The sequence below is a fragment of the Lonchura striata genome, chromosome 3 (genome assembly GCF_050655825.1).
Source record: "Lonchura striata isolate lonStrDom1 chromosome 3, ASM5065582v1, whole genome shotgun sequence".
In the NCBI taxonomy this organism is placed as follows: Eukaryota; Metazoa; Chordata; class Aves; order Passeriformes; family Estrildidae; genus Lonchura; species Lonchura striata.
Genome location: NC_140705.1, coordinates 75,211,949 through 75,232,536, shown reverse-complemented (window position 1 = coordinate 75,232,536; position 20,588 = coordinate 75,211,949). Strand labels below are relative to the sequence as shown.

The following is a 20,588-nucleotide window of genomic DNA, read 5'->3' as shown; positions in this document are numbered from 1 at the left end:
TGGAATTGAGAAGGGCTCAAAAGGGGCTGCAAAATGAAAGCCACTGCTATTGCTTCAGAAGAGCAGCAGTAGGATAGTCCTTCCCTGGCATGCTGTTGTCTTGTTCCCTGTCAGACAGCAGTCACAGATGCATTATTTTGCTGTACACTTCTTTGCCATATCTGGGGATTTTGTACTTGGTAGTCTGGAAGGCCTCTGGATTGGACTCCTGTATCTTGTAGCTCATGAGTAATGGATCTGTGGTGAGCTTTGGGTGCTGGTGGCCCATATTTCAAGTGCAGCATCCAAATCACAGCACTGCCATGTGAGCAGTGGTGGGGCTGCGTTACAGCCCTAAGAGGGTCTTAAAGAACCCAGCAAAGGCTGGTGGGGCTGGAACCACCAGAGCCCTTTGGTGCCATGTTTAGCCTGCTTCATCCTGTTGGCAGCAACTCACTCCCCAAAGAGCTGCAGTTACCACCTGCCTTTCAGCAGCTCCTGGAGCACCTCTCTCCTTCAGCACTTCAGACTAGGATGGGGAAGAAAGCACAAAAGACTCCAGCATAGCCTTAAAATGTTCAATGGGCTCAAGTTCATCAGCATGAGAATCATCCACAGCTGATTTTGAGACTTACTGCTGCCTTTCTTTTGCCTATTGCCCTGCCTGACCAGAGGTCACTGCAAATGAAGGTTTGAAGGATGGTGCCTCTGCCAAAACATCAGTTCTCTGACTCTATCCCATGGTTTGGGTCATGAATGTGGACTGCAAAATCTAAGATTGTGCCAAGGCCAAGAAAACTGGTAATTATCCAGTTCTAAAATTGTGCAATAAAAGGATTAACAAAAGTTTTTAAAATCATAATTATGATCTATTCTGCAAATTGCTCCTAAAGCCTCCTTAATTCCCTTTCTATTCTCTTCTTTACTTTCTTTTCTTTCCTTTGTGGTCTAGGAGCAATTTGCTCCTACACTGAAGTGTAAATGTCTGCCTAGGACAGAAGGAAACTGCTGATCTGGCACATAGATTTCAGCAGTAGATAATTTTGTTTCACTAGGCTTGGAGTGATGATGACAGATGTTAGCTCCTGCAACAGAAACTCTGCATAAAGTTGCTCTGAAGCAGCCTTTAGATCTATACACTTGCTAATCAAGTCACAGTAAAAGTGCTAAACTTCTCACTGCCAAAGTTTATCAGATTTGGTGCTAGACTTCTAATTGTATCACCAGCTGACATTTTTTGCATTCTCTTGGGCCTTTATAGTACAAGATGCTGTGAGGTTTTGTAGATTTCTCCTAAAAAGGAAAACAAACAGTGAATACTTCTATTTTGTATGGCCATGATCCCATGGTTGGGCATGATATTTTTGTGGTAGTTTTATGATGTTTAGTACCTACACACAAAAGAATAGCACATCAGAGTATATTTATTGACATTTGTTGATTTTAAGTCTGTTTCAGCTCTGTTTGCTTAGGTGGCAGGTATTCTAGGGTCCTGTCTGCAGAGCTAGCCCAATCTCTGATGAACAGAGGCATCACACTTTTACCCAGTGGTTACCAAAATTCTTGGTGTACTTGGCAACAAAACTACAGTACACTGAACTATCATGTTTTTGTGTCAGTATACCTGAACTATTGGCCACTCAAGTCTCCTGCCCTGTTTTGCACTATCCTATTTCTTTCCTCCAGAGCTCTGGTCCAAGTGCATTTTCTGCCCCAGCAGACAAAAGCAGTGTTTCCAAAGGGCAGTGCTAGGGAGAACATCCAATGTCCTGCAGTACAGAGGGGAAGCACCACCCTTACGAAAAGGTCACAGCTCAGTAGCATCACTGCACACAGCAATGCCTCAACACCTTACAGCAGGTTCTCTGCATTGCTGGGGTTCTCCAGCACCACAGGTTTCCCCTGGATCAACTGTGGGCACATAATCGCATTTCTGTCAAATTAGCCAAAGCACAGGATGATGTTTGGGCCAGCTTTATGCATTTATGTTGGGTTTATGCTGGCTCTGGGAGAAGAGACAGTATCTGACCTGGCAGAAAGCGTGAGTCATAGAGGCAATGATACCTCATCTGGCAAAAAAACCCGTCAGTACAAAATTAAGTCATAACTTTTCTTTATTTGAATTGGCAGCCTGAGCTCATTCTGTATCAGCACTTTCATCATGTGTCTGGCAACATTTCTGACAGAGTATTAACAGCCCTAAAGCAGGATTTACTGAGTTGTGGGACCACAAACTTATTGTTTGAGCTTACTCTGATAAAAAGGAAGAGAGCTACTGGGTGGCACATTTTACCAGGTTTCAGAACACTCCTACCCAGAGCACTTTTCTACTTAAGAACAATTTCCTCCTTCATGAAAAAACACCCTCAAAATTCCTATCTAACCAATAAACCCCACCCCAACACAGAAAATCCCTGGATTAAAAGATCATATGTAATTTTTGACACACTCCCCCAAATGAAGCCTTTTGTGTAAATGGAAAAAAGAATTCTTTCATGGTGTAGAAAGTCAACAAAGCATAAATCACTATTTTGTTTGTTCTGTTGCTAGACATGCTGACTGCCATACCTGTGAAATTCTCCAATTAATCCTACCAGAATGATTATGTCCAATACTCTTGGAACAATAAAAAAGTGTTCAAACATATTCCACTAACTAAAATGTAATGTTTTCCTAGTTACAGTAAGGATGATGTTATGTGCTAGTTAGAATATGTAAATTAAACTACTTTACATACCTCTTACTTTTCTCCTCAATTTCCACAAATTATTTGAAAATTGAGTGGTTTCAAAACATAAAATAGCTTCTATATAGAAGGCATTGTGTGAAAGTTGTCTTTCTATATTTCTGTTTGCTACTGAATCCTTGGAGTAAGTAAACAACCACTCTCTTACCCAGTTTCTGCAAAGCACTTACCTTTTGTTTCAGATCCAGTTCAGGCAGCTGAGTGAGGTAATGCCTACATCTCCTAGGCTGGGTATGTACTCAGACTGAGCACTGAAATAGGGTAGGAGGGTACCTGCTCTTTTGTAAATTCAGGGTGAACCTCAGCTCAAATATTCTAGATTGCTGTGCTCAGAGGAAATAATTAGGACTGCTTATCTGAACACAAAAAAAATGGACTTCTTCAATTTAGACACCGATACAAAGCTTCACGTTAGTGTCCTCAAACGCATTCAAAACACATTATGTATACATAAATATATGTTTTAAATCAAGAGTTTTTTCTGAAGAAACTGCATCAGTTTAAGTGCATCAGTTAAACACTACCCTGTCTTCAATAAAATTTTCAAATCCTTTCATTTAGAAGCAGGTGCTGAAAAAGCTTTCCTGAGGTAGAGGGTGAGCAGACCCTGGTTCTGATAGAACTACAGTGATCCTCTGAAAATATAAAATAACCCCTCTGCACAGTGATCATAAAAACACAGAACTGTTTCATATCAGAGACCAGAATAATTTTCTTCAGACATCAAAGCATAATTTTCAGAAGTACATTAAATAGTATTTATTGAGTTTGCAATTTCAGGGGCAAAGCTATTATCTCAGTCCCAGATAATGACACTCTGTGGCATGTGGCCCTCATGTTCTTTCATCCATTCAACAAATGAACAACAATATGAACAGCATAAAGAGGGGGGTTGAAAAAACAACCCTATGCTATTTCGAAAAAAAAGGAAGCAAACTGAAGTCTTGTTCTTATTCACAAATACACTTGCCTTCTTGATTAAGCATACTATGCTTTTATGGAAGAACAGACTCACCCTCCTGATGTCTGGGAGAAGGTATGGGATGGCTGATCTGAAATAAAGTAAAACTGTCGAAAACAGCTTTTCCATATGACCACAATAACAGCTAGATGGTTAATACAGACTTCAGACAGCAAGAGGGAAGTACACTTTCTCCTTAGCAAGTCTTTGTGTCTGGACTGATACTGTGGGTGCATATGGTTAAAAAACTACCAAGGGCTGTCTGTAAAATCATACAGCAGAGGTTGTTTTCATTTTCATCATGTTGACCCTTCTGGACAATTAAAAAAGTCATAACATAATATACATAAGAGTTTCATATTTACAGAATAAATGGCAAAAGAGGGAATTACATACAGTGATATTTATGTCCAGGCATTGACAAAGAGATCCCTTATGTAGACTCAGGGATTATTCACAGATCCTTTAAGAAAGTCCTTTTCTCTGCACATAAGTCCTTTTATTTTGCAAATGAGAGCCAACAGGATGAAAGAAATAGACACTTGCTCTCCCTTACACCATGGTCATGACCTTCAAAGAGGCAGGTTGGAACCTCCTTATCTTTTTCTTTAGTGCTTTTGAAGCTTTGATGCGACAGATTTTGGGCACTGGAGGAAGATGCTTGGAAGAGGCCTGGACAGTCACAGATTGTCTGACTGAACCTTCAGGCCAAATCAGCTCACTTTCATCCCCCTCATCATAGTCAAGAGCAAGGCTGCTACTGTTACTGCTGCCATCCCAGTCACCTTCACTGGACTCACTGTCCCCAAACCGGTTGGTTGTGAAATCACTGACCTCCCCTTCGCTGGTCTCTGCAATGGTGGAGTGAAAGAGGGAAGCGCACTCTGCAGAGTACTCAGAGTGGTCCGACTCACTTTTGGCACAATCTCCGTGGTGCTGACCCTTGGAGTGACTCCTCATGCTGACAGTGCGTGGGATGCCGGCTCTCCTCGCTGGCTGCCTTGGCGCTCCCAGGCCAATGCCGTGAGACAGGCTGGCCGGGTGGGCCTTGGCAGAGATCTCCACTGTGGACTGCCACTTGCGCTGCTTCTTCCTGTTGGCTGTGTCTACAGCAGCTGCTTCCAGGGAATACAGTGCATTGGCAGAGGCTCCGTAGAGCTCTGGCCTGGATGGCACAGTGGGGAGCCTGACCTGCACTGGGAACAAGCTCGACTCTGAGCATGATCTGCCAGCCATGTCACCAGAATACGAAGGTCTCCGCATGAGGCTCTTCATTCCTTGTGGTCTTTGGAGTTGATTCCACTCAACAGGCAGCTTGGTGGCCCCATGAGACCCTCTCACCTTCTCCATGCAGAAGGCTTGCTTCCCAGGCCGAATGACTTTTTCACTGCTCCTTCTCTTTATCTTCACTGCCTTTGTTTTGGAGCTGGCAAACTTTACCCGGACTTGATGGGATTCTGCAGGGACAAATTGAGCATGGACAAACTCAGCTTGTGCCACTCGTTCATGACCACCAGGGTAAGATAACTTGGCATTCCCACACCTTTTGATGGAGAGTTTTTTGGATGGGATAGCTTTAGCATTCCAGGTGTCTGGGCTAGAGTCCTCTTGACACAGCTGCGAGTAGGACAAACTGCGCTCCATGCTGCACTCTGTTTCTTCTGCCAGAGGGGAGCCCCTTGCTGCTGACTTGGCAGGATAACAACTATTCACAGCTGATGGCTCTGTGTCAGGCCGAGTGGATGACTGCTCTTCATTCATACAACTCGTGGTCTCCTGCTGCTTGGCACATTCCCCCTCTGGCACCTCTCTTGACAGCTTCCCTCCGGCTTTGTTACTCTCCAGAGAACTCTGTTTATCCAGCTGGCTACTGCTGCTGTTAATTTTCACTCCACCAGGGCTGGGGGTTATAATGAGTCTCTGGTGCATTGCGGCTGGCTGGCTCTTTGGTGAAACCCACTCACTGGCCTCAGCCTGACTGCTCCCTTTGCATCTCGTCAGCTGCAGCAATTTACTGATGTAACCCCCTGGCTTGACCTCAATGGTTGGCCTAGTCTTAATCAAGCTGGGACCTGTTGTACTAGGCACAGATTTGCTGGGAGGAGCTTGGAAGTCTGATTTTGGGGATGTTCCCACCAGGGAGAAAAGTGGACTTTGTAAAGCCACTGCATGGAGGGGGCTTGGGTAAGGATACACATCAATGCCATTCTTGGAGACCAAGTCATTCTGGAATTTGGGATCCATGCTAAGCAAGTGCAGGTCTCCATTATGGCACAGAGGCAACATGGATTTGGGATCCATTTCCTTCTGAAATCTAGTGTCCGCTGGAACGAGTCTTTCCAAGTCACCTATATGGTGGACGAAAATAAACAACCTAATTAAATCACAGGCAATTACATTCAACCTGGTTCATGCTAGAAGTGCTATATCAGAGAGATGTGATAGCTTTTACTAAAATCTGTAGCATGGATAAAGAAAGTAATTTCAGTCTTCCAAGGCAAATGAATTACTTTAGAGCTTTTATCACCTAAGCATAACAGAATTTAAAATGCCTTTTAATGCCAATAATAAAACTCCTACCTTTGCAGGAAATTTAAACTACTTGGATGAAAGTAAACTTGTGCATATACAAAAAAGTTCTAAAATGTCACAGACCAGCAGGAACCCAAATAGACAAAAACAAGGGATTATTTTTATTTCTTAGCAGAGAAGCCATAGAAGAATGAACTGAAGAATCTTTATTGTCACAGAGGAAAAAAATCTAAGGCCAACTACTCAGGCAAGTGGAAAGTGTAGTTCCTGAAGATGACATTTATAGACAACAACTCCTATTTTGGAGTACAGTCAAGGGTGCTGTAATTTACTCTTCTTGACTGCAGCACCCTCCTCCCAGAAGCATCTCCTGTGCACAGAGAGGAGAGGCTGTGTTCTAGTGCAAAGAAAGGTTGTTCCACCCAGACATATCATTCAACAGAGCACTATGGTGCTGTGTTACCTCTGGGACCAAGAATTCTGGAACCAGTTAGCTTGGATTTCTCTGTACTACAACACAGATTTCAGTGCCAACAACTCCTTAGCTAAGCAATTTCCCAGGTGCTTCATGCTATCATGAAACCAAACCATCACATTCAACCACATCATTCACAAACAATGTGAATAGTCACACGATGACTATCTATGTCCTGTGACAGCCAGCTTTTAAAAGACCACAAAATTCTGGGGTGGTCTGCAGTGTCCTATCTATGCACAGACCTGCCACAGCAAAGGTTAGGATGACAGCCTAACAACCTAATTTCATAAAGAAAATTCTTTAGGAAATTGTTGGCAGTGTGTAATGCTATGCTCTTTTGCAAACAAACCAGGAATGAGTCAAAAGCATGTTGTGCTTGCAATGTCTCAGCAAGCTTTCTGCTTGCCAATGAAAAAGGCCATAGGTCTGTACTTGTAATTTTCTCAAAGGAGAGGAAAAGAGAAATTTCTTCCCTTCTCCAAAAGATAATTTTCTGAAGTAAAATCTTGCTTCACTTCATGCAATGTGGCCAACTTTATAAGAATTATTTCTTCAAGGCTATACCCACTACTACCCCACTACTTTTGTTTTTCACTATGAAGGAAGTAATAGGCTTTAGCCAGGAAGAAGGGCTGAAGGAGGTCTGCAGTATCTCTCCCACACCCCTGCTCAGTATCCTTTTTTGAGCTAGTCTATATGAAAACAAAAACAAAAAACAAGCATAAATCCCCTGGAGTCTCAGCAACATGTTTCAAGGAAGGAAAGTTTCTGAGAGAGCAAAATGTCTGCAATCTGAATATGGAAGCCATGGGTCATTAAGCTCAGCTTCATCCCCAGCCTTTGAAAAGCCTTGAGAAGACTTTGCTTTTATGCTGTAATTACTGTCATCCTTTCAGGTGTGTCTACACACCTAAGTATAGAATAGGTGGTCTTTGTTTCTGTTCCAAGCAAGCCAGAGGTGAGTTAAGCTCAGGTCAAGCATCTGTGGCAATTATGCCAGAGTGGCACAGTACCTGAAATGATGTTTCCCATAGTTTCCCTGTTTCTATAATGGAACTGCTACCCATCTTGCTGGATCCCTCTAACATCAGATTGCTTTGAGGCTATGGAAGAAGCCATGATAAGAAGTGATATGATGTCACTTTACAGATGGTGAACAAGAGATCTGGAATTGTCCATTTCATTGAAAGTATGATGCAAATTTATGGCTGATCCACTTTAAGATTCAAGACTGCTCTCTAGATAGTCAATAAACTTTTGGCATTTGTTGTCCCTAACTGTACATCATAAGTTATGAAAAAGAGTCATTGTGTGAGTCAACATTAATTGGTGTAAATAGGGAATTTTGAGTTTACTTGAAATCTTTCATACATCCCTGCACTTTAACACAAGGTATTTCAAATACTGGAACTTTAAAAAAATATCTCAACAATCTGTATAATTTTATCTCATACACTACAGTATATTTCCATTTCTAAATGCATAGGTCCTCGTATTTGTTACTGTCTCATCCACATATTTTTATTGATTCATTCTAGTATTTGTTACTGTTTAAAAGTATCTGGAGTATGGAGACATGGGGAAGTGGGACAGTAAATGGTTTGGCTCTGTGGTTTTGATCCACTCTCACTTTGTGTATTGAAAATGAGAACTATATATTGATTACACATGACTAAACAAGGTCCTAAGAGCAATAACCAGGCATCTGCCCTTCTCTTGAAGTTCTGCTATCAATTACCTGTGGAAACTGGCCTTGGTCTGGACCTGGCAGGAGTCCCAGAAACATCTCTGCTAGCTGCAGTCCGACATCCATCGCTGATATAGGTTCCCTGCTGCTGGAAGCTGGTGGTGTGCACAGTAGTTTCATCTGCAGACTTGGGTCGGTAATCAAACACACTGAGCCTCGCTTTAGGGTGTTGAGAGCTGTGTAAGAGACTGGTGTGGGAGGAGGAGATAGACTCACTGTACACAGAGGTGCAAGAATTGGACAGTGAGCAAGAACCACCATCACTCAGGTCATAGAATCCTGCAGAGTTAAAATAAATAGGGTATGTCATATTTACAGCAACTAAACATACTCTGTAGAAGAAAAGTGCAGAGAATAAAATAAATCTTCATTTGCTATGTGCCACAAACCTAAATATGTGATCATTTATTAAGGTAACATCAGCAGAGGTATACTCAAATTCAACCAACCTTTACTGGGCTTCTGCATATTTACTTAGGCCCTGAGCCAGATTGACACACACACACATGCCTGCTTAGTTCTGAGGGTGGGATGAGATGAAGTGCTGCATCATCATGCCCAGTTCTTCACTGGGGAATGTCTTTGGGGATTATGATGCAACTGGTGTAAGACAGGGACCTCTGACACTGTTGTAACTTGTACCAGCTGCATACAAGCATGGATTGGATGAGTTGATTGGATGGAGCAAAACTAGCCTGTGATCAGAGCTGCCAAATCTATGATGGTTGGAATGCCTAAGGACAGAGAATGGAGACTATCTTCCCTCTCCAGGTATTGAGATATTTTCCAGTAATTGTGAAAGCATTAAAAAAGGCTTTGTAGAAATTCAAGGTAGGAAAATTTATTATTTCTCTCTATAGCAGAGAAGGAATATTTTCTTTTGAACTATGTGCATGTGCCTAAACGCACAACTCCTGAACTTAAACTCACAACAGAAACTTGCACTTTTTACATGCTCTCTAAGTACTGGGCTACAAATCTTTATACTGTATTCAAGAAAAAAAAAAATCTCCTTTTGTCACTGAAGACTTGAGGCTTTGCAAAAATTCTGTTTAGAAGAACTACTTTAATTGTCTCTGACTAGATAACAGAAACTGGTTTTGACAGACATCCTAGCTATAAAAGTCTGCAGTACAGCTTTCTCTGTGAATCAGACCAGAAACCTGATACTCAGTATCTTTCCGTCCATGAGAGCTTTACTCTCTTGGCATAGTTTTCCTCAGTGTCTTTTAATAGTGCTGTTTTGCTTCTACATAAATTCATTTGACAGGAGAATTGCAATAATGATTTTCAAAGCCTTAGTGAGGTTCAAAACCCTTCCTGGATTCAAACAGAGCGTTGATATTGATGTTGGTCTCCACTTCTTTTAAGTATTCTAGCCATTTTACCAATGGTCATTCTACACTGCACAAGGTAATTAATAAGTAAATGTCTCCTTCTCCTTTCATGTGTGGCTACAAGGTTAAGTAAAAAAAAATAAATAATCCAGAAAGAATACTGCTTGAATGAGAGAGCACTTTCCAACTAAATAAACTTCTCAGGAAAATTCATAGCAGCTCTGTGAGCCCACTCTGTGCCAGATTACTATTACCCACATTGGCCATGGGGCACTGTTTCTGCCCAAATAATACAGACAGTTTTGCTCAGCAGTTGACACTCTTCAATTCTCCTAGCACCATACTCTTGGGAATAAATAGTCAAGTGCACATTACCTGAGCTGGGCCGGCTGTCACTATCCAAGTATTCACTGGAGGTCTTACTGACGTCCAACTTCAGCTCACTGATTCGCTGGTCTAGCTGATCCAGATGGCTTTTCAAGCCGACATCCTGTCTCCTCAAACGAGACTAAATCAAGGGAAGAAGGAGGAAATGAAGAATAATCACAGTTAGAATCTCAGCAGCAATGCATGAATTCAGGCCATCTATGCCAGCAAGTTTCTATTCTCATGAAGTGTTTTCCTTAGCTAGGGACTGTTACAGTTGGCTCTCTGTAACGAAACTGACCTGATAGACAAGGAAAAAACATTTCATTTCTTAGTATATATTATTTTCTGCCCAGCTAAACATGTTCTCAAAACTCACTCTAAAGATACTTATTTTATTTTTTGGCTTTCTTGTTAGACCCATGACAGGAACTGTATATCTCTAAATATGACAGAAATCTTTTAATTTATTAACATATCCTTATTGCACTGCACTTTGCCATATGCTGCCTATGAGCAGAAGAGGAGACAAACATTATGGATTGTCTGCATGAACTCTTAAGATCTGCCAGATGAAAGGAAACCACTGTGGCTGAGGTATCTTATTGCCCTACCAAGTAAAGGCAGCATGCCCACTCCAGTAAAACATTCGGCTTTGATGACACATCTTCATAGTTGAAAGGATATGCTGCAAGAATTGTGACATCTATTTTACTGCAGGTTTTCCCTGCTTATCTTGTGGCCAGATATCTCCACCCATTTCCTGGAAGGAGAAGGTATTTGAATATGGTGGGGAAATTACTGTATTTAAAATAAATGGTGTTTCAAGCTTGTGCATAATCCTTCAGAAAGTAGCAACTAGATCTGTTGCCTACTACAATCATTGACTAGGCTGATCTGAGGTAACAGCTGCTGCAGTTGCTGCCCCAGTATTTATGCTGTCAGCTTGGCAAGGTAGATGGTCATGGTGTGAGGTACTGGCCAAAGAAGCATAGCTGGTTTCTGTCACAAACTTCCCACGTGGCACCTGGCAATTTATCTAAAGCCCTGCATTATTTAGGCTGCTTCTAATTATATCACACCTCACCATCCATCCTACAGTACTTTATAGAAAGGTGGTCTCTTGAAGTTGGTTGTAAAGTTGTGCTCAAAGGCCTCAAGTGGATGGGTTTCCACTCAGTAATGGTAAGAAAAACATTATTAAGATGCTTCTTTATGTGTACATTTCATATTTAAAAACACAAGTGGCAGTTCTAGCAGCATTTCCAACCTCAAATACATAAAAATAAAAAATCTAGGTCCCTTGAACCAATTAAAGTATCTTAAAATTAAATTACATGCAAAAAATCAAGAGCAGTATGTGCATGTTTTTGCCTCCTTCCTTTTGTATGAGTTATACAGCTTTTAACATTTGCATAGCTTTCTCCATAGCTATAAATACTAAAAGAAAAGAAAGATAAGATCTTAAGGTAATTAGTAAACTATTAGAAACCGTAAGAAAAAAAAACCCACAGATGCCCTGAGTTTCACAACAGAACTCTTGAGGCTGGTGATGCTGCTGAGAAGAAAAAAAAAACATCTATTTTTAGCATGCTTTTAAAGAGGACTGGAGGAACATATAAGACACAAGAAATAAAGCCCCTTTTTGTTAGGAGTCACACATCTAGAAAGGTTTAAACTCAAGAGACTCATTACTACATTCTAAGGAAATCCATAGTGATTTTCCCTCTTCCTGTTTCACATAAAGAAAAAAGAAGGGAAGAAATGGATAATAAAGGAGATTTTCAATTCCATCTGAATGATGAATGTATGACCTTCTCAGTACTTTATTTAGTGGTAAAAAAGCAAAACCATGCCGCGCCTTCTTCAATCCCAGCTACTCAGGAAATCACAAAGTTTTGTTTCCATGGCTGGAATTAATTGCTTAATGATTAATGTTTGGCCAGCCAATCCCTCCGTCTGTGGTTTCTGATTAATGACAGAGAGGCCACAAGGCTCTCAGGTATTCAAACATTATTTATTATACCTCCAGGTTCTGTCTGCGCTTTCACAGCATTTTAACCAACACACATGATTTACATCATCGTTTTTAACCCTTTTATGGTGCCTCACACCACTGGGTTTTCATGTTTCCAGCCACTGGCCCAGCTTTGATCTTTCAGTTAACTACTTCTGCATTCTAAGAAGAGAGGCATTCCTCAAACCATTTGGATAAGAATGACTTTTCTGGTGTGTTTGTTTCAAGCTGTTATTGCTCCAATACCCACACTGGACAGCACTCAAACCAGTAACCTCTAAATACACTCTTTCTCTATTCACAACATGAATTTTCATGTGACAAAACCTCGCAGGTAAAACCATCTGTTTGCTTTGGACAATGCAGCTGTGAAGACTTCTGGACACTGCACAGTGTGGGACCAAACTTTCCCAATCAACATGTACTATCAATAGACTACAGTTTTGGGGAGGCAAATCTGGAGTATCTTTATACCACCCATTTTTCTGAAGGAAGAACACTCAGGTTCCTTTACACCAACACAAGTGGGCCCCACAAATCAAGGCACCAAAACCCACTGGTCATACTTGACTATTCTTCTCAACTATTAATCTCTTCAAAGTCAAAGGGGAGCTGTTCACACTTCTTGGTTGTAGATTAGCATTCTATAATTCTATTAACTGACTTCCTTCTGGAATGCACAAAACATAGCACTCTTTTCTAGTTTTGCCCACATATGGGTCTTTTTGCAACTGATGGTGCAAAGCAGCCAGTTTCAGAGGGAAATTACTATAATCTATCCCAGACATTTGTTATAGAGCAAGGTAAATTCCTTGCAGAAGGACCTCTTTCTCTCAGCTGACAAAATTTTGTTATTAAAAAAGAAAAATAAAATCCCTGATTTAAAAGATGTTTTCTTCTATTTAAAATTATCTAAAGAGGAGAAAAATCAGTCTAAAATGCAGGGTACCAAGTGTTTGTTTTTATCTCTTCAGTATAATGTGTCCCTTCTCACATTTTTATAACATCATAAATCACCTGAAAGCTTGCAAAAAAAAAAAAAAAAAACAGATTTAATAAAATAAAATAAGGTTTATAAATATGTCCTCTGAGGAAAGAGCTGAGAACATAGTGAATGTTGCAGCCTTCGATATCCACCTACACTGACAGCAATCATAGATTTCTTCCTTTGCATTAGCCTGAATTTGCATCTCTTTTCTCTTTGTCACCATGATACAGTCTGGCTAAGAGAAGTTTAGCACTTTCAGGATCTCTGATAGTGGGTGGCATCACTTAACTTGGCTCCTCTTCTGCTACAGAATTGACCCCACCTGTACTATAGCAATTTGCAGTTGCCAGAAAATACTTCAGCCACCAAAAAGAGCCACTGGTTAGGGCAAAAAAGTGTATGACTGTTAGGGGTAGCAGACTGCCTAGAAGGCCAGTTGATCACTGCCTCTGGTAAGTGTTGTTGGGGAAGAGACTGAGATTGTGGAATGGCATCAACATGTGGTGCCTATGGCAATTGATGGCTCTGCTCTATTATTCCCACTAGTCACACTCAAGTCCTTAAGGTTTCTGCCTCTGCTCTCCTGTTTCTCTCCCTACCATTATACGAGAAGCCTGTCTTGACCTTTTATCTGCTTTGTTTCCATTGCTAAGATGCCTTGAGCCACTTTCAGCTGACACAGCTTTCTCATTTTATGTTGTGAAGACAAAACTTTTTATGAATTAAACTGTGACCACACTAAAGCTCCTCCTTGAAATCTGGAGCAAGGTGCACTGCAAGGAAAAGTCACATTTACACTGTTAATGAGTTTCTCAATCTGAAACCTTATAGAGCAGCAATCACATACTGTACCCTCTATGAGCCAACAAGAACAGCTGCTGTTGTTGATGAAGACATATCACTCCTTGAGCAATGCTGTGCTTTGCATTTTCTGTTGTTTTCAGTTTTAACTTCCTTTTAATTTCCTGCAATCGTGAACAGAACTTTCATGGGTTTTAAGTGCAATACACTGCTCATGAGTATCTGGGAAAGTTTTCAGCCTGTGGTCACTGAGATCCTAGATCTGTGAACTACTTCTAAAATGACTGTGAAAAGCCTGCTTTCAACTGGGTTTACTTAGCTATTAAGAAAATTTGAGGTATGCACCTCTACTCAGATACACATCTGCTATTTGCAGGGGGGTAAAACCAATAAAGCTACCAGGAGGCCTGAACAGTACAGTTTGAAAAGCCTCCAGCAGCAATGAGTCAATCAGAAGAGCTCTGTATTACTATTTTAAGCAATCACACAACTGTATTTTCGCTGAAGAACCTGTACCTGGATTTATGTACTTCTGAGTCATTCTTCTGAAGCTTTATGAACACTTCCCTCCCAGGCATCCCAAGAGATACGTTTCCTATAATTGCACTGGCACCTACCGGTGAAATCTGTCCCTCTCTGGAGGTGTGCAGAGTTATTTTTGAGTCCACTCAACTCCTGCATTTCTAAAGGGCAGCAATTAAAGGGCAGTCTTTTTTTCCTTCCACTTTAATGGCTAGTTTCTTCCACGTTCTTGGAAAGCCTTGTAAGGTGCAAGTAAAATCCTGACAAATTAATCTTCTATTTTAATATTTTATTTGAAAAATATGATGACAAATGAGTAATTACAGCACAACAGCTGACATGAAAAGAAGTACAGTCACTATGATCAGAGCTCTGTGTGATTCTGTTACCCCGCTGGCCTCAAACAGGCAATAAATGCCTTCAATTCTTTTCCTCAATTTAAAAAAAAAAAAAAAAAAAAAAAAAAAAAAAAAAGAGCCATTAGTTAACACTATCAATGATGGGTAATCGAGTGGCTGACTGTCCATTTGTCTTGTATTTTCTTAATTTAATCAAGATATGCCCGCTTCTGTGCCTTCACACAGTGGTGGCTAGGTTTCCCTGAAGGTTAAAGCCCATTTTATCCTGAGATGCTGCCGGAGAAAGCTGCCTATGGGGAGTGAATAACCATTCTGTTTTCACACCTGATGGATAACTGATGGCCAAGACTCGCACCAGTACAGTGAGGGAAAGGATTCTGAATTAAGTCTGAGTTTACTGAAGTGTGTAATTGCCTATACTAGAGATTAAAGCCCTTTACCCTTTGATTATTGTCTCACACATAAAACGTGTTTCAGCTACAATTCAGAATTGTTCTTTAGTTAAAAAAAAAAAAACAAAAAAAAAACAAACAAAAAAAAAAACCACCAAAAACAAACAAACAAACAAAAAAAACCAAACCAAACAACCAACCACCTGTGTAAGTGGCCGGTGCAGCACTTCAAATACAAGGTCTGGCATTCAGTTATTCTTCCCTTTTGATCACGCAATCCGTGGAAAGAACAAAGTACTCCCGTCCCACGAAACGTTTCCTGGCAGATCGACTCGCACTGGCGCACAGCCGCGCGGGCACACAGCGGTGCGCGCTCACAGCTGGAGGCGCAGAGGTGTGCGCGCACACACCCACCCAAACCCCCGGGCGCTTATGAAGGTGTATCTCAGCCCGCGCGTCTCTTGATCTCCTATGCAAACGGCTGCTGCCATCGAGAGCCCAGCGCTGTATTACTGAAGTTAATCATCGCCTACTCCTCGGGCCCGCTGAGCGGTGCCGGGTTAACAACTTCTCCCCAGCGCTCCCGCTGGCACGGCGCCCGCCGCCAGCGCTGCCCGCTCCGGGCGAGCCCCGCCTGAGCCGCGGCAGCACCCGCCCTCTACAGCGGCTGTGGCGGGGCGAGCCCCGGCCGCCCCCGGCCCGGCCGCCCGCCCCTGCCCGCGGAGGAACCGCGGCCGGCGGGGCGGCACCGCGCAGGGGCCGCGGCTGCAGCGCCCTGCCTGCCCCCGGTGCCGAAGGGGAGCCGGGCATCTGACAGCCCAGGGGCGCTTCCGTCCGCCCGCGCTCGGCACTGCGGCTGTGAGCCCAGCCGGGCAGCGGGGCAGCGGCGCGTCCCGCTGCGGTCCCTTACCAGCTGCTCCTTCAAGGCGGAGAGGGTGACCTCCAGACGGTGCTCCTTGCTGTGGGCGGACAGGGGCTGCTGTTCTCCGCCGGCCGCCGGCCGCTGCGGCATGGCCAGGGCGGCCCGCACCAGCTCCCGCTGCTTCTCCCGAAGCACCTGGAGCTCCTGGAGGCCGGCGAGGGCCGCCTGCAGCCTCTCGCCCACCCGGCCGCGATCCCAGCCGCCCGACCGTGGGGCGCCCAGCAGCATCGTCAGGGCTGGGCCGCGACACCGGCCATGGCAGGGGGGCGGCGGGGAGGATGCGGGGCTGCTCCCGGCCCGGGCCGTGCCTGCGCTGAGCTCCCCTCGCCCCCCTCCGCCGCTGGCACCGGAGAGAGTGAAGCGGAGCCGTAGCGGCTCCGGCGGTTTTGGAGGAGAGGTGGGGACGGGGGAGGGAGAGAGGGAGGGCGGGAGCGAAGGGAAGCGGCTGCGGCTCCAGGCAGCGCCGGGGCCACCTCTCGGGTGGATACGCGGGGCGAGGAGCCAGTACCCAGCGCTCCCTCCGCCCCGCGCGGGGGCGGCTCCTGCCTGCCCCATCCCCATCCCTGCCTCTGCCCGGGGGGCTGCTTTCGCCTCGTCCTCCGCCCCAGCAGCGAAAAGGGATAGGGTGCCCGCCCTCTCCCGGCAGAGACAGGGGCCGGCGAGCCGGCACTGAGCGCCGGGGTGAGAGCGCCCATTCCGGCCGGGAGCGAGCGCCGGGGATGCTGCGGAGACCGGAGCCGAGCCGGTCGTCCTGTTGTACCTCGCGGGTACAACAACGCTTCCGTCGCAAGAACGTGGCGCTTTTAACTCTATCCCTTCTTCTGGCTAGTGGTGCCTCCTGCCAGGCACAGGCACAGCGCTGGCACTCATCTTGCTCTCCAGAAACCGACCCATCTGGGATCACACTGCACAAGTTCTCTGTCTTGTACTGAATTGTTGATTCGCACTTTGAAAGCAGGGCAGAATTCTGTCTTGTGAGGTCAAGATGCAGTTCATTCCCCCTAAAGTAATTTGAAGGGCTCAGGAATGGGACATGAAAATACATTTGGCCATGGAAATTCAAGACTATGGTACTGTTCCTACCAAGAAATGCTAGCATTTAAAGTTCCCAAGACTGGCAGCTGCAGCTTCTTCAGAGGTAGCTGCTTAGCAGGCAGCAAACATAGAATGAATAATCTGTAGTGATGCAGCAGGGGACAAGAAGCCCTCATAGCAAGAGTCTGATGAACACAGTAGAGACTATGCTACATAAGGAGACATAATTTTTCTGCTGCCTACACAGAAATAGGAGGCATCTACAAATCCCAAGATCCCTGTGTGCCACAGGGATCTTGATTGACATAATGTCAGGGAAGGTGTATTATTCTCCACGAAGCAGAGATCACATGCAAAGCCCATCTGTCCGTGGTTATCCTGCTTTCAGTCTCTGGTGTATCTTTAAAAGCTAGCACCTCTAATTTGAGTGCTACTTGTCTTTGTGCTGGGATAGGAGTTGAGTGAGTGGGAACCAGTTGCTCTGTCATCTGTTTGTCAGGTAGTGTCTTCTCAATGCCATGTGTGGGTAGCTGTGTCCACCACTGAGACTGCAGCCAGTTTATCTTTTCCTGTACCAGTTTCCAGCTTTAGGACTATTAGAAGTAATAGAGCAATGCCAAATCCACCCCTGGCTGGGGGCAGAGGGGCAAATTATTCATGTGTTTATTCAGAGTCCTGTGCAATACATTTGATAGTCTCAGTAAGACCCAAGCCTTGCTTTCATTGTGTCGTTTTCAACAGTTTTCCTGTAACCTGAAGATTTGAGAACAATATTTACCTTTTGAAGTTGAGCTTGTCAGAAGGAGTCCTGAGAGGTCCTACTCTGGCAAATTATGTAGGAATATTCACAAATGTCTCCAGCTGCAGATGGAACAAGAATGACTGGTGATCATACAGTTCTTAGTTAAAGTGTGTATGTAGTATGACTTGTATGACATCATCTTAGTAATGTTTTTTTTTATTGTTGTTGTTTTGGTTTGTTTTTTATTTCTTTTTCTCTATAATGAATACTTTTGATTTTTTTCCTTACCCATTCTTCTCATGGGGCTCACCTGTGCAGAACAATGCCTCAGTGCCATGATGACTGAATAATTAATCTACAAGGTCAAAAGAAAAACTGAGTTCAATGCTAAGATACTCTTGAAGGTGCTGGCAAAAGACAGCATGAAATTCTGCCACCTCTCAGATGGATGGGGGCAAAGAACCAAACAACCATCACTGTGCGGCATGTGGCAAGAATTTTCAAAATGCCATTGTAGGTATGAGGAGTGAAGCATTTTTGTAAATCACTTGCCTTGGCACTTGTTAAAACAGATGTACAGCATAGTTCCTTATTTTATTCAAACCGTGTTCTAACATGACCAAAAACGAGTCACCAACACAACTACCATTTAGTATATAGTTGCTAGGAGAATTAGATATTATAAGGTCATACATTTTTCTTTTTTTTCTTCTTTCCCTTCCAAGGAACTGTTATCCCTTGCTCTTTGTTCTTCCTCTTCTTTCATCTTTTTATCTTTTGATACATGAAATCCCAAATGGGCTATATCACAGCAGTATCTTTATTCTAATCAGCTTCCTTATTATCCCCTCTGTTATACTGATTACTTTCTTCCATAGAACCCTTATGATTTCACTTAATCTTTTCAGAATACTCAACAAATACCTCGTGTTATCTGATTTCTGGGAGAAAGCATAATAAGGTGTGAATCGCCCCCAGATTTGAAACTATGTGATTATGTGGGGGAAGGGTTGTGGTAAAAGTGAAAGTTTCATAGCAGGAACTTAGAAAATTTCTGCTACTCTTAGTTACTTACAGAGAAGAATGTTCAATATTGATACTCCAAAGTTGTCCTAGACTTTAAGAATTACTTGGAAAAAGTAAGCAGTCTATATGTAACTCCTTATTTTGTTGCCTAGCTTTAGCACACTGAATCCAAATGCTTATATATTGCTTGCACTTTTCAGGAACCAGAAGTTTTTACTTTTCATTTACATTACTTTAATTCCATTAATTTCAGAAACATTACTCTTAATTTATGTAAGACTTGGAATAAAATTTCTGTTTTCCACCTACAGATCCCGAGTTAAAGAAATTTAATGAAAAAAGCTGTAGTGAAGGAAAGATATTGTTACAAAATCAGACACCAAAACAGTAGGAAATAAAGCAATTTGTCTACATAACCTAAGTTCTGATTCATATGATATTATTACATAGTGTTGTTCCATAGGTCTATTCCTCAATAAGTGTATAGAATGAAAGATACTGCTCAACATTCGCTGTCCTCATGCTCCAACCTATGCCTTATTTACTGCAGGTCATTTAAGTTGTGCTTGGCAAATAGAATTTTTTGTGTTTTAAAACTATATTTAGCATTCCAGCTATTAAGTGCCTTACAGTATGAATGAATGAATGAGTGAATGAATGAAAGGTGTCTTTACAACATCCCAAAAGGTATAAAGCTGCTTTTGTTTAAGAAGAGAAGACCTGAGGCACTGTGTTTCATTACAGAAATGCTCATTCATTTTGAGTGCCCACTGGAGATGCCTTTGGCCTTCTTTTCCACTATACTTAGTGTTACACGGTTGACATATATCCATCTCATTGTTCCAAACAGAGTTCCCTTTAACTTCTTTTCCAGCTCTGAGCACTCAGCACTTTGGTAAATTGAATACTGGGCATTCTAATTTGAATCCCTAGAAAAATGAGAAATACAATTAGTGCACCTCATATGGAGACAGCTTGGGTGTGCCTGCACCTGTGGTAGAAATATGGCCTCAGAGCCTCATAAACTATCAGAAAGAAGGCAGGTGTTATTTACCCTCTTTGGCAGATGGAGATGTACAAAGAGGTTAACCCTTGTACACAGGATCAAACAGGAAATCTATGTCAGGAATTGAAATTGAAGCCAGATAATTCATGTGACCATGGATATTACTTTACTCCCTGTTTCATGGATGTATATTAGACAGTTTGTGTTAGACTAATGTTAGGGAAAGGATAATATTTATTGATGTCCAGATGTGTTTAAAAAAAAAGCAGTTGAATGTTTGCTTTGGATGAAGTCCAAAGAACACAAAATACTTTGGTATACCACACAACTTCAAGAGCTAAATAGCAGTTGGCTTCCCACATTTGCTTATGTTTTGCTGTGAGAAATAATTCACAGCACCCAGAGGGTGTTTTCAGCAACATTTCCTTAGGTAGGGATATAAAGTTTCTCTGCCTAGGCTTCATTCCTTGTATTTCAGTTGTTTTCAGACTGTATTGACATTGTCATGTGTGATAGTAGGTGAGGATTAATCTATTTGTTTAGGACTGTTACTTGACATGACAGAAACTCAGTGCATGCACCAGCATCCTAACTTTGGTAGCCAGCCTCTTTGTCCTCTTGTCCTGTTGTTC

At 42.8% G+C, this 20,588-nt stretch overlaps 1 protein-coding gene across 1 annotated transcript; it reads right to left on the bottom strand.

The window, feature by feature from the left end:
• Positions 1-3,456: 3,456 nt before the first annotated feature.
• On the bottom strand, positions 3,457-16,717 carry DACT2 (dishevelled binding antagonist of beta catenin 2). Its single transcript, XM_021544197.4, has 4 exons — positions 16,136-16,717; positions 10,156-10,288; positions 8,435-8,722; positions 3,457-6,034 (listed from the first exon to the last, which is right to left on the bottom strand). Exons 1-4 carry the CDS (start codon positions 16,706-16,708, stop codon positions 4,239-4,241), a joined length of 2,790 nt encoding a protein of 929 aa, XP_021399872.4. The 5' UTR covers positions 16,709-16,717; the 3' UTR covers positions 3,457-4,238.
• Positions 16,718-20,588: the final 3,871 nt, after the last annotated feature.

Excerpts from the sequence above, each read along its gene's own strand:
- DACT2 (XM_021544197.4), bottom strand. The coding sequence starts at position 16,708 with ATGGGGATGGGGCAGGCAGGAGCCGCCCCCGCGCGGGGCGGAGGGAGC. Across the intron at positions 8,723-10,155 it reads TGACAGCCGGCCCAGCTCAG|GATTCTATGACCTGAGTGAT; the intron begins GTAATGTGCACT and ends TTAACTCTGCAG. Across the intron at positions 6,035-8,434 it reads ACCAAGGCCAGTTTCCACAG|GTGACTTGGAAAGACTCGTT; the intron begins GTAATTGATAGC and ends TCCACCATATAG.